At 43.7% G+C, this 23103-nt stretch overlaps 1 protein-coding gene across 1 annotated transcript in view; it reads right to left on the bottom strand.

Annotated features, from left to right (window-relative positions):
* Positions 1–6817: 6817 nt before the first annotated feature.
* The window catches only part of OCRL (OCRL inositol polyphosphate-5-phosphatase), a 77272-nt gene continuing 60986 nt past the window's right edge, over positions 6818–23103 (bottom strand). Inside the window, 6 exon segments of the mRNA XM_040635217.1 lie at positions 6818–9229; positions 9413–9524; positions 10849–10976; positions 11605–11689; positions 12365–12481; positions 15245–15268. Of these exon segments, the coding sequence (XP_040491151.1) occupies positions 9108–9229; positions 9413–9524; positions 10849–10976; positions 11605–11689; positions 12365–12481; positions 15245–15268 (588 nt within the window). The 3' untranslated portion in view covers positions 6818–9107.

Genomic DNA, 23103 nt, shown 5'->3' with positions numbered 1-23103 from the left:
AATTGCTACTATGAATGTTTCTAGGCTCTTGATACATGACCATATTGCTTCTAGGAAGGTGACACTCATTCACCCTTTGACAAGCAGTCGACACGCATGTTTTCCCTCACCTCTGCCAACACTGGAGTAGATGACACAGATTATTGGGTGCCAGACTTTAGGTGCTGGGGATACTGCAGTAAGGGAGATAAACCATGGTCTCTGCCTCCATAGTTCCTGATCCAGTGGGAGACTGGCCCGATTCAATAATAATGTTTAAATACACACTGTGATGATGCTCTGGGGGAGAGCGTAGCATGGGAGAAGTTGGCTCTGTGGTGAGAGGGAGCTGAGAACAGGCAAGGAACAGGTCCCATTTAGCTGAAGCAGAATGCGGGTGGCAGGATGTGGGAGGAGGCTGGAGTCAGTGGCACTCAGACCTGCGGGGCCTTGTGGGTCCCAATTCTATTTAAATGGCTTTAAACAGAGGGGTGATATGATTAAATTTACCTTTTGAGAATCACTTAAAATTTTTTTAATACTTAAAATTGTGGTAAAAAAGTAACAAAATTTACCACTGTAGCCATTTTTAAGTGTATGATTCAGTAGTGTGAAAAATATTCATATTGTTGGGCAACAGATCCCCAGAATGTTTCCATCTTGCAAAACCGAAACTCTATACCCATTAAACAACAACTTCCCATTTCTCCCTTCCCCCAGCCCCTGGTAACCACCATCTACTTGCCATCTATAACATTGACAATGCTAGGTACCTCATGTAAGTGGGATCATACAGTACTTGTCTTTTTATGACTGGCTCATTTCACTTGAGCGTAATGTTCTCAAGGCTCTTCCATGCTATAACACGTCAGAATTTTCTTCATTTGTAAGGCCGAATAATATCCCACTACATGCAGATACCGCATTTTGTTTCTCCATTTATCCGTCAATGGACACTTGGGCTGCTCCCACATTTTAGTTATTGTGAATAATACTGATATGAAAAAGGGTGTGCAAACATCTGTTCAAATCCCTGTTTTCAATTCTTTTGGATCTTATACCCAGAAGTGTGATTGATGGATCATATGGTAGTTCTATTTTTAAGTTTTTGAGGAACCTTGAGAATCACTTTTAAAAAGCGAAATCAGCAAGGCAGATTTTGTTGGCTAGAAAACAATAGAAAATAGTACTGGATGGCTGTTAAAAGCTATTAACTTCTTGGATGACATTAATATAATTTACTAAGTACACTGTACACACCCACAAGTGAACTCCTCTGAAGTTAATAGGGCTCAATATGAATAATTAAATGTATTCACATTTCAGAAATACCTATTGTACACAGGCTTGTGTCTCTAAGTCCTTTGAAGGACAATCTTTATTTATTAACCAAATATTATTGAGCACTTACTCTGTCCGAGGCATTGTGGGGAAATCCAAAATATGCCCACCTTGGTTCCCACTCTCATGATGCTTCTAGTCCCAGATGGGCAACAACACTTTTTTTGTGTGTGGTGTGTTAAAATAGTTGTACAAAGGGAAGGTTCTAAGAGTTCAGAGGAAGCGGGAATTGGGGGAAAAGACTTCCTGGAGGAGGTGACATTTGGGTTTGATAGGGTTTGGGCGGGTGGAGTGGTAGGGGCTAGAGAGTTCCAAGTGGCTGCCACAGACTGACCCCAAGCAGAGTGTACGTGATTTTAGGAAAGGTAAGGGCATGACAAGGTCAAGAGTGGGAGTTTTGGCCACAGAGGTGGGCAGAAGAGACTAAGGAGAGCTTTAATAGCAGGCTGAAGAACCGAAACTTCCGTGGTAAGTGGAGGCTTGGGACTCTGAGGGGTTTTGATTAGGGAATGACATCAAAGCAGTCCACTGGGAAGATTAGTCTGGCAGTGACATGTGTAGAATAAACTGAAAGGGAGCTGAAAAATTAGTCAGAAAGGGATTAAACAGGATACGCCAGGCCTGAGATAAGGAGGGTATGGATTTGGTGGTGGAGCATGGGAAGTGGGCAGTGGAAAGGAGGGGTCAGATGGACAAGATTGTGAATGACCTGACTTTGGCCCCCTGAGAATGTCCCATCACACCTTTTCTCCCCTCCCCTCCCTCTTCCTTCCTCCCTCTTTCCTTTTTCCCTCCCTCCCTCCCTCTCTCCTTTTCCTACTTTTCTTCCTCCTTCTTTATAAAAAATATTATGTATGTCTTATGACGACAAGTTCTACTCATTTTGGTTTCCTTCAGAATCTTGCATAGTGGCCCACACTTAGCAGGTGCTCCATAAATATTTGTTGAATTGCAACTGGTGACTGATTAGAAGTGGGGCAGGGACCAAAAATAATCAAAGGCTCAAGCCTGGCTGATGGGAAAGAAGAAGATGCCAGGAGAAGCTGGTCAGGGTCAGAGTCAGGTTAATTTGAGCTCCCGGCAGGTCATCCGGCTGACTTGAAATCTTGGGATGTAGCCTGAAGGAAGATTTCAAGGGGCATCCCCACTCCAGTTGGGGAGATACTGGCTCTATGTAAGAGCACAGATTTTGGTCTGGGGTCATATTCTGGTCTGCCACTAGCCAAGTACCAAGCTAAGTAGTCTCTCTGAGCCTGTTTTATCCACCTATGAAAGGAGCATAAGGTAGTACTTAATAAAGTGGTTGTCAAGGCTGAAAGTGAGGTTAAATGTATTAGTAAAGCACCTGGGGTAAATGATAGCTGTAGTTGTTAGTGACTATTACTATTATTAAGATAAGGAGAAGCATAAATCATGAAGTTCCCGAGTGAAGTCATCTGTTAGCTTCCTGGTGCCCGTAGAATAAAAGGCAGCCTCCTTCCCCAGGCTTCACAGGCCCTGCCCACCTCATCCAGCACCCCTACCCCCGCCCCACTGTGCTCTGCCTGGCTGTCTCCCGAACACAGCAAGCTGCTTTGCTGCCTTAAGGTCTTTGCATTTGCTCTTTCCTGTGCTTGGAATGTTCTTTGCCAGATCTTGTATAGCTGGCTTTTTTTGGGGGGGGGGCAGGGCATATATACTGTGTAATCACCATTCAAATCAAAATATGGGACCTCTTGGCCTCCTGAGATTAAGGTCTTAGCAACCATCACCTCCTCAAAGCAACCTTCCCCGACCAAGTCTGTTTGCTGTGCCCTCTGGCACGTCACCCTGCTTTATTTTCTCCAGAGCGTTTGTCATGCTCTCTAGTTACCTTGTGCACTATTTCTCTCTGCTTACCCATCCCGCCCCACCCTCCTAGTGAAAGCACTGTGGCAGCTATATCATCAGCACCTTGAACAGCGCCTGGCACACAGGAGGCCTCAATAAATACTTACTGAATAAATGGCTGATATTGAAGATGCAAGGCAGGGGGTGGGGTGGGGGATGGTGATGAATGATGGGAACAAGTACAGTGAGGATGGGAAGAGATGGGCTCAAAGCACAGTGCAAGAGTTAGCCTAGGCAAGAAGGAAGACCACTTGCTTCTGACACAGGTGGGAAGGGGGAGGGACGAGGTAAAGCTGTGACATTTTGATTTGCAGAGCAAGGCTTTGAGGGCTGCTTCCGCTAACCACTTTGACATTTTCACAAAGTAAAGGGTGTGGCCACCTGCTGAGAGCGGAAGGGCTGAGGAAGAGAGGTCTGGGCCTTGATGCCAGTGGAAGGTTTTGGAATACTAGCTGCCATTTATTTAGCACTTATGCAGCAGGCACTGTTCCCAGCCCTTGAAATGTACTAGCTGATACCATCTCATGATGATCCTATGAGGAAAGGTACTATTATTAATTCCATTTTAAGATGGGGTAATTGGGGCACCTGGGTGGCTCAGTCGAGCTTCTGACTCCTGATTTCAGCTCAGGTCGTGATCTAGTGATCTCAGGGTTGTGAGATCAAGCCCCGTGCTGGGCTCCATGCTCAGCATGGAGTCTGCTTGGGATTCTCTCTCTCCCACTCCCTCTGTCCCCTCCCCCTGCTCACACTCTCTCTCAAATAGAGAGAGAGAGAGAGAGAGAGAGATAAAGATGTGGTAACTGAGGCCTAGAGAAGTCGATCTACTTTTGCCCAAGGCTGGACATCTAGAAATGGCAGAGCTGGAATTTGAATCCAGGCAATCTGGCTGTTGGAGCCTATGCAAAGAACCACAGCAATTTCCTGCCTCTCAGTTCCTGGGGTGCAAGTCTATGAAGGGTTAGCAAGAGAGGAAGAGGAGGACTGTGGAATGAATGATATATGCAGGTAGGTCTAGGAGCAGTCAGCCAGCTACCAGGCTATGCCGGGAAGCCCAAGAATGGGAGCAAAGGAAATGAATGGAATGGAGATGCTGTGGGTAGTTGTGACTTTATTAGGCATGGAAAAGATGGAAGCTGAGCTATTCTAAAGTGCACAAGAGAGGTGGTTTCTGGGTAGAGGAAAGCAGCATGTGCAAAGGCCCTGAGGTGGGAAAGAGCTTAGCTAATTGGGAGGAGTGAAAGGACAGTGTCAGAGTGCAGTGGTGGGGACAGGGGAGCATTACTAGTGAGCATTCAAACATTCTAAGGTGGGGTGTAGGCAGTGGTATTTTTTTAACACCCTGGGTTATGTGGCCAGGGTTAAGAACCACTGATTTAGACCAGTTTTCAGCTGATACTCATTTGGGGTCCACACTTTGAGAAACATGCCCTAGATGACTCTAATGAGTAGCCAGGGTTGAGAACCACTCATCTAAATGGAAGATGGGGGATTAAATGGCACAAAACCATGGCTTCAAAGTGTGACTGAAGAAAAAGCACGTTCCTCTTCTCCACCTGGGGACTTGGGGATGGGAGTAGCTTCCACAGGACAGACAAGGGAGAAGGTAAGTAGCATAGGCTGGGTAAGAATCAATTCAGGTAGGAGCAGCAGAGGTGGAAACTAGAGGGGGGATTTATCTACAAAGCAGAGAGAGAAAGAAGGGCCAGGAACCAGGCATCCAGGGCAGGGCAGAGCAGCACAGTGTGGTTCCTGAGTCTCAACAACAGCCAGGTGTCACATGCTGGTGATGGCAGCTCTTATTCATCCTTTAATTTACACCTCACCCCTACTCCCCAAACATGTGCAGCAGAAGGCTGAAATACAAAAGTATAGAAGGTGGCACTGTGGTGTGTCTGTGGTGGGGGGGAAGGAGGGCAGAGGAGTAGGCTGAGCATGGGGTCTGACTGTATCTAGTTGACAAGGTTAACATCAAATGAAAGCCAGAAAGCCTTTGGCAGTGGGAGAGAATCAGTGAAATACAGGGGAGAGCTATGGGGTGCAGGGCATAGGCTAACATCTACGCAGCATCCACTACGGGCCAGGTATCGTGCCTGCCACGTCGTTTCTTTCTCATTTAATAATGCAGGGCCTGGTAGGCCATGGGAAATTTGGAGTTTCTTCTAAATGCACTGGGAAGTCGCAAAGGAGTTAAGAGGGAAGTGAGATGTAGTTAAGTCATCAAAATCAGTGCTATGCCCGTTCCATGTTATAGGCCAGGAAACTACAGGCTAGCCAGTCCAACGTCACACACAAGGAGGAAGTGGCAGAATCCAGAGTGAAGATCAGACCTCTCTGAGATGAATGGTGGCAAAATGTTAACAGGTGGTGAGTTAAGGGTACAGGGTGTTCATTGTATCCTTTTGACTTATCTGTATGTTTGAAAGATTTTTTTGTAATAAAAAGTTGGCAGAAAGAACTAGGTCTACCACCAACGTTTAAACTCTTTTTTTCCCTGCTATGGCACACTGTGTCACTAACCTAAGTGACCTTGAGTCCCTCACTGTCCCTTCTGAGCCTCACTCTGCCCATCAGAACAATGAGACTGGCTTAGATCACTAAGATTCTCTCCTTAACACTTGGTGATCCCACTCTGGCAGCGTGTAGCTGTAAATTATTAGGCTACACCAAAAGCCAGGTCATCCTCTTGCCCTGCGGTCTGAAAGACCCTAGTGGTTCTCCTGGAACAGCAGCCAGCATTGCAGTTTGCAACCTCTGGAAAGGTGGTCACTGAGGCTGCTCTGCCAACACCGCCTGCTGCTGTGTAAACATTGCTGGTGTCAGTCATCTCCATCCACTGGGGGGGAAATCTCTCTCAAAAGGAAACACCTTCCTCTGCCAAAGGCTTTGGGTGGGGCTAAAAAAACTGTTTATGACAACACTGAATCAGCACATTCATCAGGGTCAAGCTCATAGTCAGACGGAACTGGAAGAGGGCCCTGGTTGCAAAGAAAGCTCCAGCGGAGGCCTCTTAGGTCTCAAAGGGAGCGGAACCAGAATGGAGATCAGCAGGGGAATAAAAGGCACCATGCTCAAATCAGGGGTTTCCTCTTAAAGTTCAGATGAGAGCCCCCCAAAGTACCAAATTTACGGATTTTGTCCCCCCAAGAGGAAATAAAGGTTCAAAACTGGTTTTCAAAAGTTGCAAAATGAATCCTGTGAAAACAGGCTCTTTGTAGGGGCATGTCTAAACTGCTGAGGCTATGTTGGCAAGGACACTGTGTTCTCCCAAAATGTGTATGTTGGGGTTTGCTGGATTTCTGGGGGTGGGGTGATCATGGATCTCACCCAGTGTGACATTTACATGCATAAAGAATCAAGATCTTTTTTCCTAACAGTGTTATTTTGTTGCCTGAATCCCCAGGGTTAGGATAAGATCCTGGACTGGCCTCTGGAAGCACTGTGACATCTTTCTTAGCCTCTGAAAATACGTGGCTTCTTCTCCCATTCAAGGGCAAATATACTGAGAATTCTTATATTTTCCTGTAAGACAGTAAATGACAGTATGGTTGTAGCTGTGAGGAATGCAGTCAAGTGGGACCCAGTGGCCTAAGCCTCCCTCCTCAGTTTTTCCTTACCAAGATCACACTGATTTTTCACACAACATATATTTATTCAGAAAAAAAATTTGCAATAAATTATAATAAAAAAGATGACACAAAATACAGAATCCCACTAGCAGCTTTGCTTAGTGGCCAAGACATTTCTGGGAAATTTAACAATTATAGAATAAGAATCAGAAAACAGTGAAAGGGAAACTAATGCAATGTCACCACGTGGGTTCGAACCATTTCTGCCCTAAAACAATATAGATGCAGAGTTCTTCTCTACCAGTTGGATGTGAACTCCTTACTTCGGAGGAGCTATGTATGAAATAAACAGCACATTATAGTTACTTAGGAATTAGAGCTTGGCGTGCTGGAGTAGGCACAGTAGGGGAGCAGATTTCTTACATCTACTCTATTTCTCTCCCCTACCTAGAGATTGTCTCAAACCCTTAATGCTGTATACATCCCAGGACCAGAGCTGGAAAAAAACAGAGGCAGTAAAGAAATTTAGTGCGTTTGCCTCATGAACAAAGACCTAGGATGTTGGCAATATACCAGACAACGTGCCCAGGACAGGCATTTCCCTGTCTTTGTGTTATGACCTTGCCCCAGCTTCTATAATCTGCCTCTCCTATGATCACTTTCTGGCCTAGTGGAGATGACAAAAGCATTCTGCTCACAATCTTCCATTAATGAAGTTCTGACCTATCAGATCTGCAGCTATTTGGCACCAGGAACTTGACTCCTAGTTCCATAACTCCAAATCAGGAAAGGGTTTAACCAGTATATCACAGGATACATACCTTTTCTTCCCCCACAGAACTCAACTTACAAGAGATGGGAGAACTGAAGAACCATTCAGCAGTGGTGTTTCCCCTGGCTCTCTCCTTCCATGTGCTAGAAGAGTCAGGAGTCAATGCCCAAGACCACAGAGTCTGTACATTAAGTTCCTTGGATTCAATGTTAACAGTCAAGAATGAGTTGTTGACTCAGGGTGGTTTTAATGAAAGAAATCCAGGAAGAAGCCAACTGTATCAGGCAGTTTTGCAGTCAGCGGCTGGTAGCTTCTTTGCCAATCAACACAGAATAATTAAAAAAAAAAAAAGAATGCTGCCCCACAGAGCTTGAGTAAATGAAAAGCTCAGAGGGTTGTCTTGGCTGGGAGAGAAAGGGGCTTCATTGGACCACTGCATAGTCTCTTTTACGTAACACTGGATAAGGTGACTAGGAGCCATGGGGAGCTGGTCGTAGAGCCCAGAGCCAGCCCTGATGAGGGAGGGGCCAACATCCCCTCCCCTGGTATTTCAGGAGACCAGAGAGGTGGTTCTAAGAGTTATCCACAATACCCTGCTGGGGGAAGGAGCAGTATTGCCAGAGAGGCCCACCTGAGGTCCAGACTGCCTTTTTGACTGTGATGCAAGCACTGCTCTGGAGGTGGATTTCTAAGTGGGGAATGGGGCCCCCAGACAACCAGGATTAGTTCTCATGTAAAATCTGAATAAGAACAGAAAGGGATGATAGAAAGTAGGACTTGTCAAACATGAATATTCTCACTTCTGAAATGCTCAAAGTGCTTCCATACTGATCATGATTCTCTCACATCGACGGGATGTCATCTCTAGTAGTCCCTAAAGTTCTGCTAGTAAATGTGGTCTGAAACAAGAGAAGATGGTTCCACCCAGTGCAGATCCATGAAAAGGCCAATGTTACAGACATACAGATGTCACTGTAGTAGAAATGCACAAATGCATGTCACAACCACATGTAGATGGTTAACTCACTGTTGGGGACATCCCAGGAGTCACTAGCTTCACTCAGACTTCCTTCGATGTAATAGAACTAGTAGAGTGGAGTGCAAAGGGGTGATACGGGAGGGGGTCAGGCAAAAGTGCTTTAGACGAAGGACTACAGACAAGTCTGAGCTACAGCACGTAGTGCTTATAGACCTAGAATGGGAACATCTCAGAATCTAGGCCCAGGGTGCTAAGGACAATCATGATAGCTGGGCAGGAGGGCCATGAACACATCCCCAGGTAAAGGAGTGTAAATACAGATCTCTGCCTTATAGAGAGAGAACACAAAAACACCAAAATATGGTACCTTTGGCTTGGCAATATAAGTCTAAAAGTATTTTGCTGTGTAGGATATGGTAAGGGAGGGATTAGGAAACTCTCTTCCTCTTGCACTAGAAACAACCTTTTCATGCCAATAGCCTCAAAATTCTGCAACAGACCCTTCCTGTGGCATGACTTTTCAAATCATTCTCAAACACTTGGTGCCCAAGATCTTCCTCCTCTAGAATCTCAGAGAGTAGTAAGAGCAAAAGGCTTATTAGTCTTCATCGCTCTCAAGAAACCCCAGAAGGAACTGGATAGCACGCTGACGGTCACTTGGAGTCTGTCTTGCCATAAGGTTGGGTGGAGGCCTTAGGAGAAGACTAGTGAAGAGAGTAGCTAGAGGGTGAGAAAAAAGAAACAGGAAACCCTTTGTCAGACACAACCTAAGCAAAGCCTCAGGGGTGGGAACTGGGGAGGCGGGGCAGGGGACGAGGGCAGTGGGCCATGTGCCTGGACATGAAGGCTGTCCCAACCAGCCCGCCCCTCTGCTCATGTTGCCTTCTCATGAAGCACTCTTACCAATCATGTTTTCGCTGACGTTGTTGTATTTAGAGAATTTTAAGAGTTCTCGAAGGAATGCCATCAAGTAATGGAAAACATTTCTATGACATCTTGGAAGCTGGGAAATCACCTGTTTTTTAAAAAAGGGAGGTGGGCAGTGAGGAGAATAAAGGAAAGAAGGGAGTAAGAAGAGCTTATAGGTGCCACAGTAGTTTATAATCCAACCCACACAGGACCCCATTCATCTGTCATAACTCTCTTTTATTTCCTCATGACTAATAGAGTACCTACCAAATGAAAACTTCCAAGTCAGAATGGTCATACTGTTTGGCCCCTGTATACTCAATGACCAGGCCACATTCACATGTGTGATGTGGTCATCACACATTCATTCACACACACACACACACCCCACCTCACAAGCATGTTAGTATTAATCTGGTCTTTTCCCATCTCCTCAGAAAGGTAGCCACAGCATCTGCCAAGCCCAGTGGTTTTCTCTACAGTGTCATTTAGCATGGATGAGAGCTCCTCCCAATACTCACTAGTCTGATCAAATGGTATTCTCAGCCACTATGCATCAAAATTATTTCAAGATTAAAAACAAACACCAAGAAGGGGCACCTGGCTGGCCCAGTCGGTGGAGCATGCGACTCTTGGGGTTGTGGGTTTGAGCCCCACATTGGGTGCAGAGATTACTTAAAAAGAAAATCTTTTTTTTAAAAGATTTTATTAATTTATTTGTTCGGGGGTGCACAAGCAGGGAGAGCAGCAGGCAGAGGGAGAAGCAGGCTCCCCGCTGAGCAAGGAGCCCAATGCAGGACTCAATCCCAGGACCCTGGGATCATGACCTGAGCTGAAGGCAGACACTTAACCAACTGAGCCACATGAGTGTCCCTAAAAATAAAATCTTAAAAAAAAACAAACACCAAGGGGGCTCCTGGGTGGCTTAGTTGGTTAAGCGTCTGCCTTCAGCTCAGGTCATGATCTCAGGGTCCTGGGATTGAGCCCCACAGCAGGCTTCCTACTCAGCAGGGAGTCTGCCTCTTGTTCTCTCTCTCCCTCTGTCCCCCGCCCCCACCTTGTGCTCTCTCTCTCTCTCAAATAAATAAAATCTTAAAAAAAAAAACCCACCAAGAGGACAAAAAGGAGAAAGGCTCACAAGTGTCACAGACCCTTCCTGGTAATGTCAGCCAGAATTCCATGTATGATCAGCTTCTCCAATTCTATGCCAGAGTAGAGGTATCTGCCCTACTCAATAGGCCAACTAGAAAAGTGTGGCAAATATAACAGGAAATAACACAACCTAAAATTTAAGAGTCCCAACTCTCAATGCTGGTGTCCTGCCATGAGTAACAGATTCAGATCCATCCTACCATATAGCTAGCTACACATCTGAAATTGATTTCTCTTGGGGCACTTGGCCCAGACATCCTCAGAGCAGTAAAACTCACCTGTCGGCAGTTCTGGGGATCCTGAGCAGAGTCAAGACATCGCTGATACAGCTCGTAACAGATGACAGGCTCTGGCAGGGCTTCCAGGAAAATGAGCAGTGCTTCAGCCACAGAGTGATTACTGCCAGCTGGATTAAGTTAAGTCAAGGGAAAGGGGCCCCAGGGAAAAGGCAACACAGAGACCCAATTTGCTTTCTTCCTCCAGCTCCCTCAGGGACAGTTTCCTTCCTATTATTCAGGGCACACTGATCCTAATTGGGGTTTGGTATTTTATTGGTCCAGGTATGCTGAAGCTGAGTTGTTACAGAATTGATCAAAGAATCTTGGGAGGTTTGGCTCAACGTGAGAGTCAGGGGAATATGGTGTGCAGAATGACGTTCACACTGGACCAGTCCTTGAAACTAGTCACCAATGTTTCCCATCCTCTTCCATGTCCTAGTGACAACACATGTGGTGGCAGGAGTGATCAGTGGTCTGAAGCAGAACAGTACCAGTGCTGTGGGTCCTATGTTCCATGTTTATTAAAAGTTGTTGTTACCTACCCCTTGATTCCTTTCAGTTAGAGTCTGATACAGAGAGAAGTCAAAAGTTCTTGAAAGGAATTGAAAAACAACTGCAGAGTCAATGAGTACCTTATAATAAAAGACAGTTACAAAGAAAGTAAAGATGGAAACACAAAACTCAAATGCAGGTGGGAAGGAGAGCTTGGTCAAGAATTCTTCATCCAGCTTCCTAAGCCTTTGTCAAAAAGGATACGGATTGTCTCGGGAATGCTAGTATCCAGACAATCAATGATCTGCTGTAACTCCTCCTGCATTCCAGGGGTTTGGAACAGGTCCTCCTACCAGAGAGGTCACAATGAATGGAACAAGGCAAGACAATCAGCCCTAAGGTTCTGAAGACCACCCAGGGATCAATAGAGTGGCAGGATGCAAATGGAAGGGTAATATGCATACTTGTGATTAGGAATGGAGGTGTGACATTGGCATCTTTTTCATTTATCATCTGTAGAATCCGCGTGAAACTTTGTTTCAAACCAGAAAATGATCTTCAAAGGTTTTAGCCTATACCTGAGATGGCACAAGACTAGATGGCTAGAGTGGGAGATGAGGTGTCCCCATTTCTAGCTTCCTGACAAGTGGAAGGCAGAGTCCAAACAGTTGAACCACATTCAGATACTGATACTAGGGAATGCTAGGCAGGAGTAAATGGCATGCCCATAGCAAACCTTCCTTTGAGTTCTACTACTCTTTAGTAGGTAAGAAAACATTCACCAATGTTCGGGCCTGGCTCTACCATTACACCTATGCTGTGGTCTTAGCTGAATCACTTAGTTTGCAGGCTTCAATTCTCTATCTATAATAAGGATACTTCCATCTGCCCAGATGACCTGATAGTCCTGCTCTGTGAATGCAGCTTGGGAAAGTTACAAGCCCTATACTGACATGAGGTATTATCATTTCCTACTGGATTCACACACTGTCCAAAGTTGCAGGGCAGGCCCACAGTCACTTACCTGGTGACAGGCGTACTTGAATAAGTGATCTACCAGAAGCCAGATCTCCTTGGGGACTTGAAGGGGTCTCTCACTGGCACCTTCATCCAAGGGAACCATCTGCAGAAGGGATTTCTCCTAATAGATGAAAAAGGAGGAGATTCAAAGAGGTCTCAATAAAAATTTGTGTAACTTAATCTCCTTCATATTCTGCTTATGTAGGTACAATGTGATCTTCATCTCTTAAGATTTTTCATTTTTTCTTACTGGGGACACCCCTGGTCAGAAGGCACTTGATATTGATTCCCACCGTTAAAGGATTTCCTTCCTCCTCTAGATACTTAACAGTTAGGCATTCCATTTGGGTTTATTACGTTCATCACGTGGGCACACTGTGGGTTGTAAATCCTTTCTGGGGTGACATGGAGAACCAGTGCTGCAGCAGTCGGTCACGGCAGAGTGCACATGCCGCCCGAGACCTGAGGACCGGTCCAGTTCAGCAGTCTATTCAGTCCTCTGAGAGGCCAAGTTTTTGTTGACTTTTAACTTACTATTCTCTCAGGTCTTACCACAAATATTACAGTTTTCATTGGTAATTTAAATGAGTCTCTCTGGTCCTCAGAAATTAAAGACAATTCTCCACATTACACCTACATTCGTGAATATTTCAGGCTCAATGGAAGGTCTAATCTTAAGGCATAAAACTCATAACCCTTAAGATCCAAAAATAGTAAACCAAATACAGCATACCAACAACCAGAAATACTGTGAAAAGTTCAAGGTCTGAGTCCAGAAGTTATTCTTTATATTAATAACTCAGCAGAGATTTCTCAGGGCTGTGACCCCTTTCACATATCCTTCTACTTTCTTAGATTCTCCCGAAAGAATATAAGAGAAAAACCCAAAAGTGACAACAACTAAATCTGAACTTGTAAATGGCTGGGGAAATAACCTCAATTATCTTATGTTTATATAGTCAAACAGAAATTATATTAAAAAGGTGTCTGAAACAGATAAAAAGTCATATGAAGGCAGCCTCAGAAAAATCCTAGTGGAGAAAACGGTGACCAATTTTTTGCATCTTCCCCCCTGCCTCCAGCTTAAAGTTATATATTATGTACTCTCAACGTTAGGAATTTCTGTAAATTCCATCCCCAATCCCCAGCCATGGTGCTTTATGGAAAAGAAAAGAAGTGTTTCACTACTTCCAGAGACTGCGTACACTAGTGCAGAGCTGAGGGCTCTGCTTAACATTATGTTCTGCAATAAGCATTGGTGACCTTTTAAAGCCGCTGTACCTTTCTAAGAGAATGAGGATGAGAAAAGAGCATGACAGTTGGTTACTGTTTAAAATCTAATTTCTTCACATTCATTTTGCTTCCTTTCTTTCTTTCCCTGGGATTCTATCACTTGATATTCATGTTCCCTGTAGCTGCCAGAATTTCTATCAGTGGCTCATCTACTAACTTCTTTCCGGTTGCAAGTATTAAATCCAGGCATTCACATGGTATCTGAAGCAAAGCACTGTCCATAATGCACTCTGCTCACTTTCTGAACCAAACACAACACATGTATAGATTTAGCAGATGTCTCCAAACTTACCATATATAAATTATTCAGCACTGACTCATGTACTTTTTTAAAAATTTGACATCCAACTGGCGCTTTTCTTGTACTAAGGCATTAAGGCAATACAAGGCCCTGTCTGAGATGAAAAGACAACCTGGCCTGCTATTAACAAGGAAGGGCTGGGAATCTGAACTGCCTCAATCCTTAGTGGTTTTAAAAGGTTAATAAAATGTCAGTAGGTTATATACATCATCCACTATCCATTTTCAAATTCATGTGTGATAATATGAAATGTCATACTTGTGTCTCTAAAGTCTAGAGAAAGATCATGCACAAGAAACACTTTCTCAAAAGTCCACAAATGATCCTGAATTCTCATTTTCAAAGGGAAATCAGGCACGCTTTGTTTTCTTTCAACAAGACACATCTGGTGCCTGATAAGCCCGCACTTTGAAACCATAGTGCTAATAACTAATGCAGAAAACAGTACACCAACCCCATCATCAAAATGCATTAAACTCCACCAAATGGGGAGATCACATTAGATCACATTAGATACTATGTGACAGTGCTTTACAAATGTTTTTCAAGCCCATGTTTCTCTACTTTATAGGCCTGCATGGAGCCAGACACCATCCAGCCTGAACATGGAAGGTGGCCCAGCACTGCAGGAGTGCTTTACTAGCTTCCTTCACTAGGTATTCAGGAGACCTGGGTTCTAGTCCCCTCTGCCCCACACCCCTGATGTCAGGAGCAGCAGGGCTTTGGTGAGTGTTTCAACCTTCTTGGGCCTTGGTTGTCTTGTCTATTAGAATCGAGAAAACACCTTACCCTGTCTGAAGGCAGAGCGCTGGACCAGATGATCCCTTATGATCTCGTTCAGCTCGATGATTCTATGCTCTGTTTAACCATACATCTGTGTATTCTTGCAGTAATTAATCATTATTGTCACTAACCCCAAATCATTCTTAATGCAAAAGAAATCCACTTCTGGTTTTACTATCATTGGAAACAGAGGACAGCTAAGCAGTACCCTCCTCCACCTCATGAGCTTTCAGATAGATCAAGACAGCTCTTTAGTTACTTCTCATTTTAAACATACAAACTGGAACTTGAGTCCTACTGCTTTTATGTACTGGGTCTCAATGATGACAGTGCAGCAAAAATCTTTTCTGTGCTTCAGACACACTTAAAGACAGCTGGCAGGACTTTGGTGGATTCTCATGGAGTCAGAGGACTCTGATACGGGTAAGACTAGGGACAAATTCCAGGGACCACAGTTAACTGTTAATCAATCACAGGAAACACATAACCACCAATGGATTGCATTACCTTTTCTAGGAAGCTGTCTTCTTCCTGAGAGCAGAGCAGGAAAAGAAAGTCATTGACAGACAGAAAATTACTTGAATTATTTTACAGAATTAGAAACAGATCAGTATTATGAGAACTCACTAGTTTACTAAATACATACACTTTAAACAGCTTTAAATTTTTCAGATAAATAATTGTTGAAAATGGAATATGTTCTCATATGCAAAGTTCTCTATTGTACATATTAAATTTTCATGCAATTTATTGAGATTATCACTCAAGAAACATGTGCAGTCCTAGACTTTTGTCTCCTTTGGCAGCTGCCAGCTGACCTGGCCAAATGCCCGGTGGTGGCTCCTTTCCACGTGCTGCTTGGAGGCAGGCCCTGCTGCTACACTGTGTGGCTTCTTACCTCATCCAAATGCCACCCGATGGGCGGATATGAGTCCAACAGTGGCCATTCGGAAGGAGACGATTGGCTTCTCCCCTCTCTACTCCCATTCCTCTCCCCCTAGCTGTCCCCCTAAGCAGTATCCCACACTCTTTTCCCTCGCCCCATACCTACTCCCCTCTTCAAAGGACCCGAGAGTCCCCAGATATGGAGGACCCTCTGAATTGTACATTTATTTCATTTCAGACCGTTGTGGACCAGAAGACCCATCATTATCCCCTATTGTGTTTTCCTATAGTGTATAAGAGGAAAAAGAGAAGCAAGGGAGAGGGAAGAAGGCACCTTTCAATGGTCTCTGTCTTTTGTGCTCTTATTACGGTCCAGTAACAAGCACCACAACAATAACTGCTGCCACCACGTAGGGAGCACATGCCATGTAGTGGGAACTGTGTAAAGTGCTCACGTACAGTGTCATTTAGTCTGCACAAGTGTGCAAAGTAGGTATTATTCCCATTTTACAGATGAGGAAGCCGAGGCTCTGAGAAGTTAAATTATTTGCCAATGTCATACTATTAGGTATTAAGTGGCAGGATCAGGATTAGAACTCAGGTCTGATGGACTCTACAATCATTACCACTATGGTCCCCTAGACAACTCAAAAAGTACAATCTAGCTGCTTCCTGGGCAGAAAGGCAGGGAAAAGCTGTGAAAAAGACAGTGAGAAACAAAGCACCACTGTTAGCAGAGAGAGCATAGGCACTGGTGGTAGATAGTCCTGGGTTCAAATCTTTGTTCTGCCTCTGATTAATTCTGTACAGACATTAGGCAAGTTACCAAACTTTGTAAAGCCTCAGTTTCTTCATCTCCAAGACAGGGAGAATAATATCTACTTTATAGGGTCAATGAGGCAGCCTAAAATCCAGGCATGGTAGGGCAGTGGTAGTGCAGTGTACGAGCACCTCCCCAGCAACACCCAACTGGAATCCTCCCAATTCTGCCATGGGCCACCAAGAACCTGAGTATAAATCACACTTCTCAGGTCTGACAGTAAAAGGAGAAGTCCTGATCTTACTATGAAAGATGTGCAGGAGGCTGGAGGCAGGGAAGTATGTGTTCCCTGATGTTCCAAATAGCAATGCTAAATGCATTTTCCCCAAATGACTGTTATATATATGGTGGGTAGATATTTTAGTATTGTTAGATACATTATGAATTAAACAGGCTCTTGTAGGTTTACCTACAGTTCTAAATACTACATATGAAATGAGATAAAAACAATCAGAGTAATATTGCTTTATGAAATATACGATATTTATAGTATTATAATTACAATATTTTTTTTATTTAAAAGTTAAATTCTGAGTGCCAAACATCTAATTTAACACAATTTTGGAGTACAACCTTTTTATAAAATTTAGGATTATTTATTAAGAAATCGTAGAACCTGCCTGCGTAACAGACTTCTCTATTTTTCCTCTCATGAATGCATGCCACATGACACGATGAGTAAAACTAGGCAGAGTTTTCATATACTAACCTGTCATATCAGGCCCTCAAAGAAGTTTTCTTCGAGCAGTGACCATCTACTAGTGGGAGGGTGTTGGTGGTAGGGGAGAGGATGAAAAATGAGGCTATACAGAAGAAAACGATATGGTCCCTGACTTGGGTTTGCAGTTGAGCTGAGGTAAGAAGTCCCAGAATTTATAGCCTGATACTGTTATAATTCACAAATATGGGTTTTCAATAAATGGTTAATAGGAAAACAAAACAGGGGTTCAAAGGAAGGAGATGGCTTTCAGCTTGGGCTATCAGGGGGCTTTTTACAATGGAGATGGGACCTAACTAGCCCTTAAAAGATTCATAGGATTTTAAAGAGCAGAGATGGGGTGGGGACACTATAAGTGGAAGGGGCGAAAATAAACACAGGTTCAGAGAAGGTAAATCCCAAGGTGAGAGTAGGGAGAAGTTGGTCGTCTGTTCCGCAGGAAGCATGGGGGGATGTTGAGAAAAGTAGTGGGAAATAAATATGAAAAGGAATGTTGAAGTCAGACTTTGGGGGAACCTGAATGACAGGTAAAGCAATCTGGATTGTATTTAATAGGCATGGGGAGGCACGGACTACCTTTAAGGAAGTGATAGGCCCCAAAGCTGTATTACAGAAAGATCAGTCTGACAGCCCTGAAGAGGAAAAATGAAAAGGTAGTGATAGAGGCAAAGGGAATTGTTTTTTGTTGTTATTTTTTCCAAGATTTTATTTATTTGTCAAAGAGAGAGAGAGAGATAGCACAAGCAGGGGGAGTGGCAGGCAGAGGGAGAAGCAGGCTCCCCACTGAGCAAGGAGCCCAATACAGGACTCAATCCCAGGACCCTGGGATCATGACCTGAGCTGAAGGCAGATGCTCAACTGAACGAGCCACCCAGACATCACAAGGCAAAGGGAATTATTAAAAGGCTATCAAGGTAGGTAAAAAAGGAGTAAACACTTAAATAATGGGAAAATAATATTTTTTTAAAAAAATGAATGGATAGGCATGGATTAAGATGGCGGAGGAGTGGGGACCCCTTTTTCAGCCGGTCCCCCGAGTCGAGCTGGATTGGTACCAGACCAGCCTAAACAACCACGGAACCAGCCTGAGACACAGGAAGATACATCTGGATCTCTACAAATGAACATCTCCAGCGCTGAGTATTGAGGTACGAAGCGGGGAGCCGTGAAACCGTGCACAGATATTGGAAGATAAACCGAAGGGGGAGGGAGCCGCCGCATTTGGGCGCCGGGAAGTGGTACCCACTTGCATGGGAGAGCGGGCGGGGCTTGCGGAAGGCACCCGCAAAACAGCAGACTGAGACCGTGAGCCGGGTGCGCGTGCCACCAGGCATCTCGCGGAACACCGGAACCCTGGTGTGCTCACCGGGCATAGACTGGGACCGGGAGATCCGGGAGCTTGCGGGGCGGCTGGCGGCGTTAGAAACAAAAAGGACAGAGACGCGCCGGCCCTGGAAGTGAGGGCAGGGACGCCGGGTGTGGGGCGCACATCCTGGGACACTGCAGGGACCGATCATCCTAGTTCTTATGTTCCATAGATGAGAGAAATCATATGATAGTTGTCTTTCTCTGCTTGACTTATTTCATTAGCACATTATCTCCTCCAGTGCCGTCCATGTTGCAGCAAATGTTGAGAACTCGTTCTTTCTGATAGCTGAGTAATATTCCATTGTATATATGGACCACAACTTCTTAATCCGGTCATCTGTTGAAGGGTATCTCGGCTCCTTCCACGATTTAGCTATTGTGGACATTGCTGCTATGAACATTGGGGTGCATATGGCCCTTCTCTTCACTACCTCTGTATCTTTGGGGTAAACCCAGTAGTGCAATGGCTGGGTCATAGGGTCAGCTCAATTGTTAACTTTTAAGGGACCTCCACACTGTTTTCCAGAGTGGCTGTACCACTTGCATTCCCACCAACAATGTAGGAGGGATCCCTTTCTCCACATCCTCTCCAACAATTGTTGTTTCTTGCCTTGTCTATTTTTGCCATTCTAACTGGCGTAGGTGGTATCTCAGTGTGGTTTTGATTTGAATTTCCTTGATGGCTAATGATTTTGAACATTTTTTCATGTGTCTGTTAGCCATTTGTATGTCTTCATTGGAAAAGTGTCTGTTCATATATTCTGCCCATTTTTTGATTTGTTTATTTGTTTCTCGTGTATTGAGTTTGAGAAGTTCTTTGTAGATCTTGGATACCAGTCCTTTATCTGTAGTGTCATTTGCAAATATCTTCTCCCATTCCGTGGGCTGCCTCTTAGTTTTTCTGACTGTTTCCTTGGCTGTGCAGAAACTTTTAATCTTGATGAAGTCCCATAAATTCATTTTATCTTTTGTTTCTCTTGCCTTTGGAGATGTGCCATGAAAAAAGTTGCTGTGGCCTATGTCAAAGAGGTTGCAGCCTATGTTCTCCTCTATGATTTTGATGGATTCCTGTCTCACATCGAGGTCTTTCATCCATTTGGAGTTTATCTTAGTGTATGGTGTGAGAGAGTGGTCAAGTTTCATTCTTTTGCATGTAGCTGTCCAATTTTCCCAGCACCATTTATTGAAGAGACTGTCTTTTTCCCACCGGATGTTTTTTCCTGCTTTATCAAAGATTAGTTGCCCAAAGAGCCGAGGGTCCATTTCTGGGCTCTCTATTCTGTTCCATTGGTCTATGTGTCTGTTTTTGTGCCAGTACCCTGCTGTCTTTGTGATCACAGCTTTGTAGTACAGCTCGAAATCCGGCATTGTGATGCCCCCAGCTTTGTTTCTCCTTTTCAACAGTTCCTTGGAGATTCGGGGCCTTTTCTGTTTCCATACAAATTTAAGGACTATTTGTTCCAGTTCTTTGAAAAATGTCCTCCATTTTTGATGGGATAGCATTGAAAGTGTAGATTGCTCTGGGTAGCATGGACATTTTAACTATGTTAATTCTTCCGATCCATGAGCATGGAATATCTTTCCATCTTTTATGTCTTCCTCAATGTCTTTCAAGAGTGATTTATAGTTTCTAGAATATAGATCCTTTACGTCTCTGGTTAAGTTAATTCCAAGGTAAGTATGGTTTTGGTGCTATTTGTAAATGGGATGGATTCCCCTAATTTCTCTTTCTTCGGTCTCGTTATTCGGTGTATAGAAATGCAACTGATTTCTAGGCATTGATTTTGTATCCATACGTTACTGAATTGCTCTATAACTTCTAATAGTTTGGGAGTGGCTTCTTTTGGGTTTTCCATATAGAATATCATGTCATCTGCGAAGAGAGACATTTTGACTTCTTCTTTGCTGATTTGAATACCTTTGATCCCTTTTTGTCGTCTGACTGCTGTTGCAAGGACTTCTAGTACTATGTTGAATAATAGTGGCGAGAGTGGACATCCTTGTCGAGTTCCTGATCTTAAGGGAAAGGCTTCCAGCTTTTCCCCATTGAGAATAATATTTGCAGTAGGCTTTTCATAGATGGCTTTTATGAGATTGAGAAATGTACCTTCTATTCCTACACTCTGAAGGGTTTTAATCAGGAAAGGATGCTGTATTTTGTCAAATGCTTTTTTGGCATCGATTGAGAGGATCATATGGTTCCTGAGTCTTTTCTTGTTGATATGATGTATCACGCTGATTGATTTGCGAATATTGAACCACGCTTGCCCCAGGTATGAAGTCCCTTGATCGTGATGGATAATCCTTTTAATGTACTGTTGGATTCTATTAGCAAGTATCTTGTTGAGGATTTTGGCGTCCATATTCATTAGGGAGATCGGTCTGTAATTCTCCTTTTTCAGGGGGTCTTTGCCTGGTTTGGGGATCAAGGTAATATTGGCCTCATAGAATGAGTTTGGTAGCTTTCCTTCTGTTTCTCTTTTTTGAAATAGCTTTAGGAGAATAGGTATTATTTCTTCTTTGAATGTTTGGTAGAATTCCCCAGGAAAACCGTCCGAGCCTGGAGTTTTGTTATTTGGAAGGTTGTTTATCACTGACTCAATCTCTTCATAATTAATTGGCCTGTTTAAGAAATCAATTTCTTCCTGTTTCAATCTTCGTAGTTTATAGGTTTCCAGGAAGGATTCCATCTCTTCCAGATTGCTTAGTTTATTGGCATATAGCTGTTGATAAAAATTTCTAATAATCCTTCCAATTTCAATGGTGTTCGTCGTGACCTCTCCTTTTTCATTCATAATTTTAATAACCTGGGTCCTTTCTCTTTTCTTTTGGATAAGTGTTGCCAGTGGTCTGTCAATTTTATTGATTCTCTCCAAGAACCAGCTTCTAGTCCTGTTGATCTGCTCTACTGTACTTCTGGTTTCTGCTTGATTGATTTCAGCTCTAATTTTGGTCAACTGCTTCCTCGTGCATGGATTAGGCCTGTCCCTCTGTTGCTGTTCCAGCTTCTTGAGGTGAGAATATAAAAACTGCATTTTAGGTTTTCTATTCTTTTGAGTGAGCTTGGATGGCTATGTATTTCCCCTTAGGACTGCCTTTGCAGTATCCCATGGAGTTTTGGACTGTTGTATTTTCATTCTCATTGGTCTCCATAAATTGTTTAATATGATTTTTGATTTCCTGGTTTATCGAGTCATTCCTGAGCAGAATGGTTCTTAGTCTCCAAGTGTTTGAGTTTCTTCCAAATTTTTCCTTGTGGTTGAGTTCCAATTTCAGAGCATTGTGGTCTGAGAATATGCAGGGGATAATTTCAATCTTTTGGTATCGGTTGAGACCTGTTTTGTGTCCCAGAACATGGTCTATTCTTGAGAATGTTCCATGGGCATTAGAATAGAATGAGTATTCTTTGGTTCTGGGGTGTAGTGTTCTATATATATCTATGAGGTCTAACTCGTCGAGTATGGCATTCAAAGCCTTTGATTCTTTGCTTAGTTTTTTCCAGGGTGTTCTGTCTATTTCTGATAGTGGAGTGTTGAGGTCCCCTACTATTAATGTATTTTTATCTATATGTCTCTTTATTCTGGTTAAGAGTTGGCTTGTGTATCTTGCTGCTCCCCTGTTGGGGGCATATATATTTATAATTGTCATATCCACTTGTTGAATACTTCCTTTAAGAATAATATAGTGCCCTTCTGCGTCTCTAACTATAGTCTGTAGTTTAAAATCCAATTTATCTGATATGAGAATTGCTACCCCAGCTTTCTTTTGAGGTCCATTTGCATGAAAGATGGTACTCCATCCCCTTACTCTCAGTCTGAATGCATCTTTGGGTTCGAAATGAGTCTCTTGTAGACAGCAAATGGATGGGTCATTTCTTTTTATCCAATCTGCAACCCTGTGGCTTTTTATGAGAGCATTTAAGCCATTAACATTAAGACTGAGTACTGAGAGATATGATTTTAATGATGCCATGTTGCCAGTAAAGTCTTTGTTTGTATTGGCTGTGACTTTCTGTTCTGTATCACTCTTGGGGCCTTTTTACTTTTATAGAACCCCCCGTGATATCTCCTGTAGGGCTAGTTTCGTGCTTACGAACTTGGTTAGTGACTGGCGATTCTGAAATGTCTTTATTTCTCCATCAATTCTGAATGACAGCCTTGCTGGATAAAGGATCCTTGGCTACATGTTTTTCTCTGAAAGAGCTTTAAATATGCTCCCCCAACCCTTTCTCTCATTCCAGGTCTGTGTAGACAGGTCTGACGTAATTCTGATGCCTTTGCCTTGGTGGTGAGAAATTTCTTTCTGGCCGCTTTCAATACTGTATCCTTGCATCTAATATTTGTGAATGCACTATGACGTGAGTTGGCGTGGTTTGTGTGGGTTGAGCTTGGGAGGGGTCCTCTCCCTCTTGGTTACAGAATGTTTGTTTCCCTTGCTAGATAGGGGAAGTTTTCAGCTCAATTTGTTCAAATATCTCTTCTGAACCTCCATTTTTCCACCCCCTCGGGATGCATGATGATTCTACATTGGATCGCTTTCATTGATCATAATCTCCCAAACTATCATTCTAGGGCT

The sequence above is a fragment of the Ursus maritimus genome (genome assembly GCF_017311325.1).
Source record: "Ursus maritimus isolate PB19 chromosome X unlocalized genomic scaffold, ASM1731132v1 scaffold_X1, whole genome shotgun sequence".
NCBI lineage: Eukaryota > Metazoa > Chordata > Mammalia > Carnivora > Ursidae > Ursus > Ursus maritimus.
This window is presented reverse-complemented; position numbering and strand designations above follow the sequence as displayed.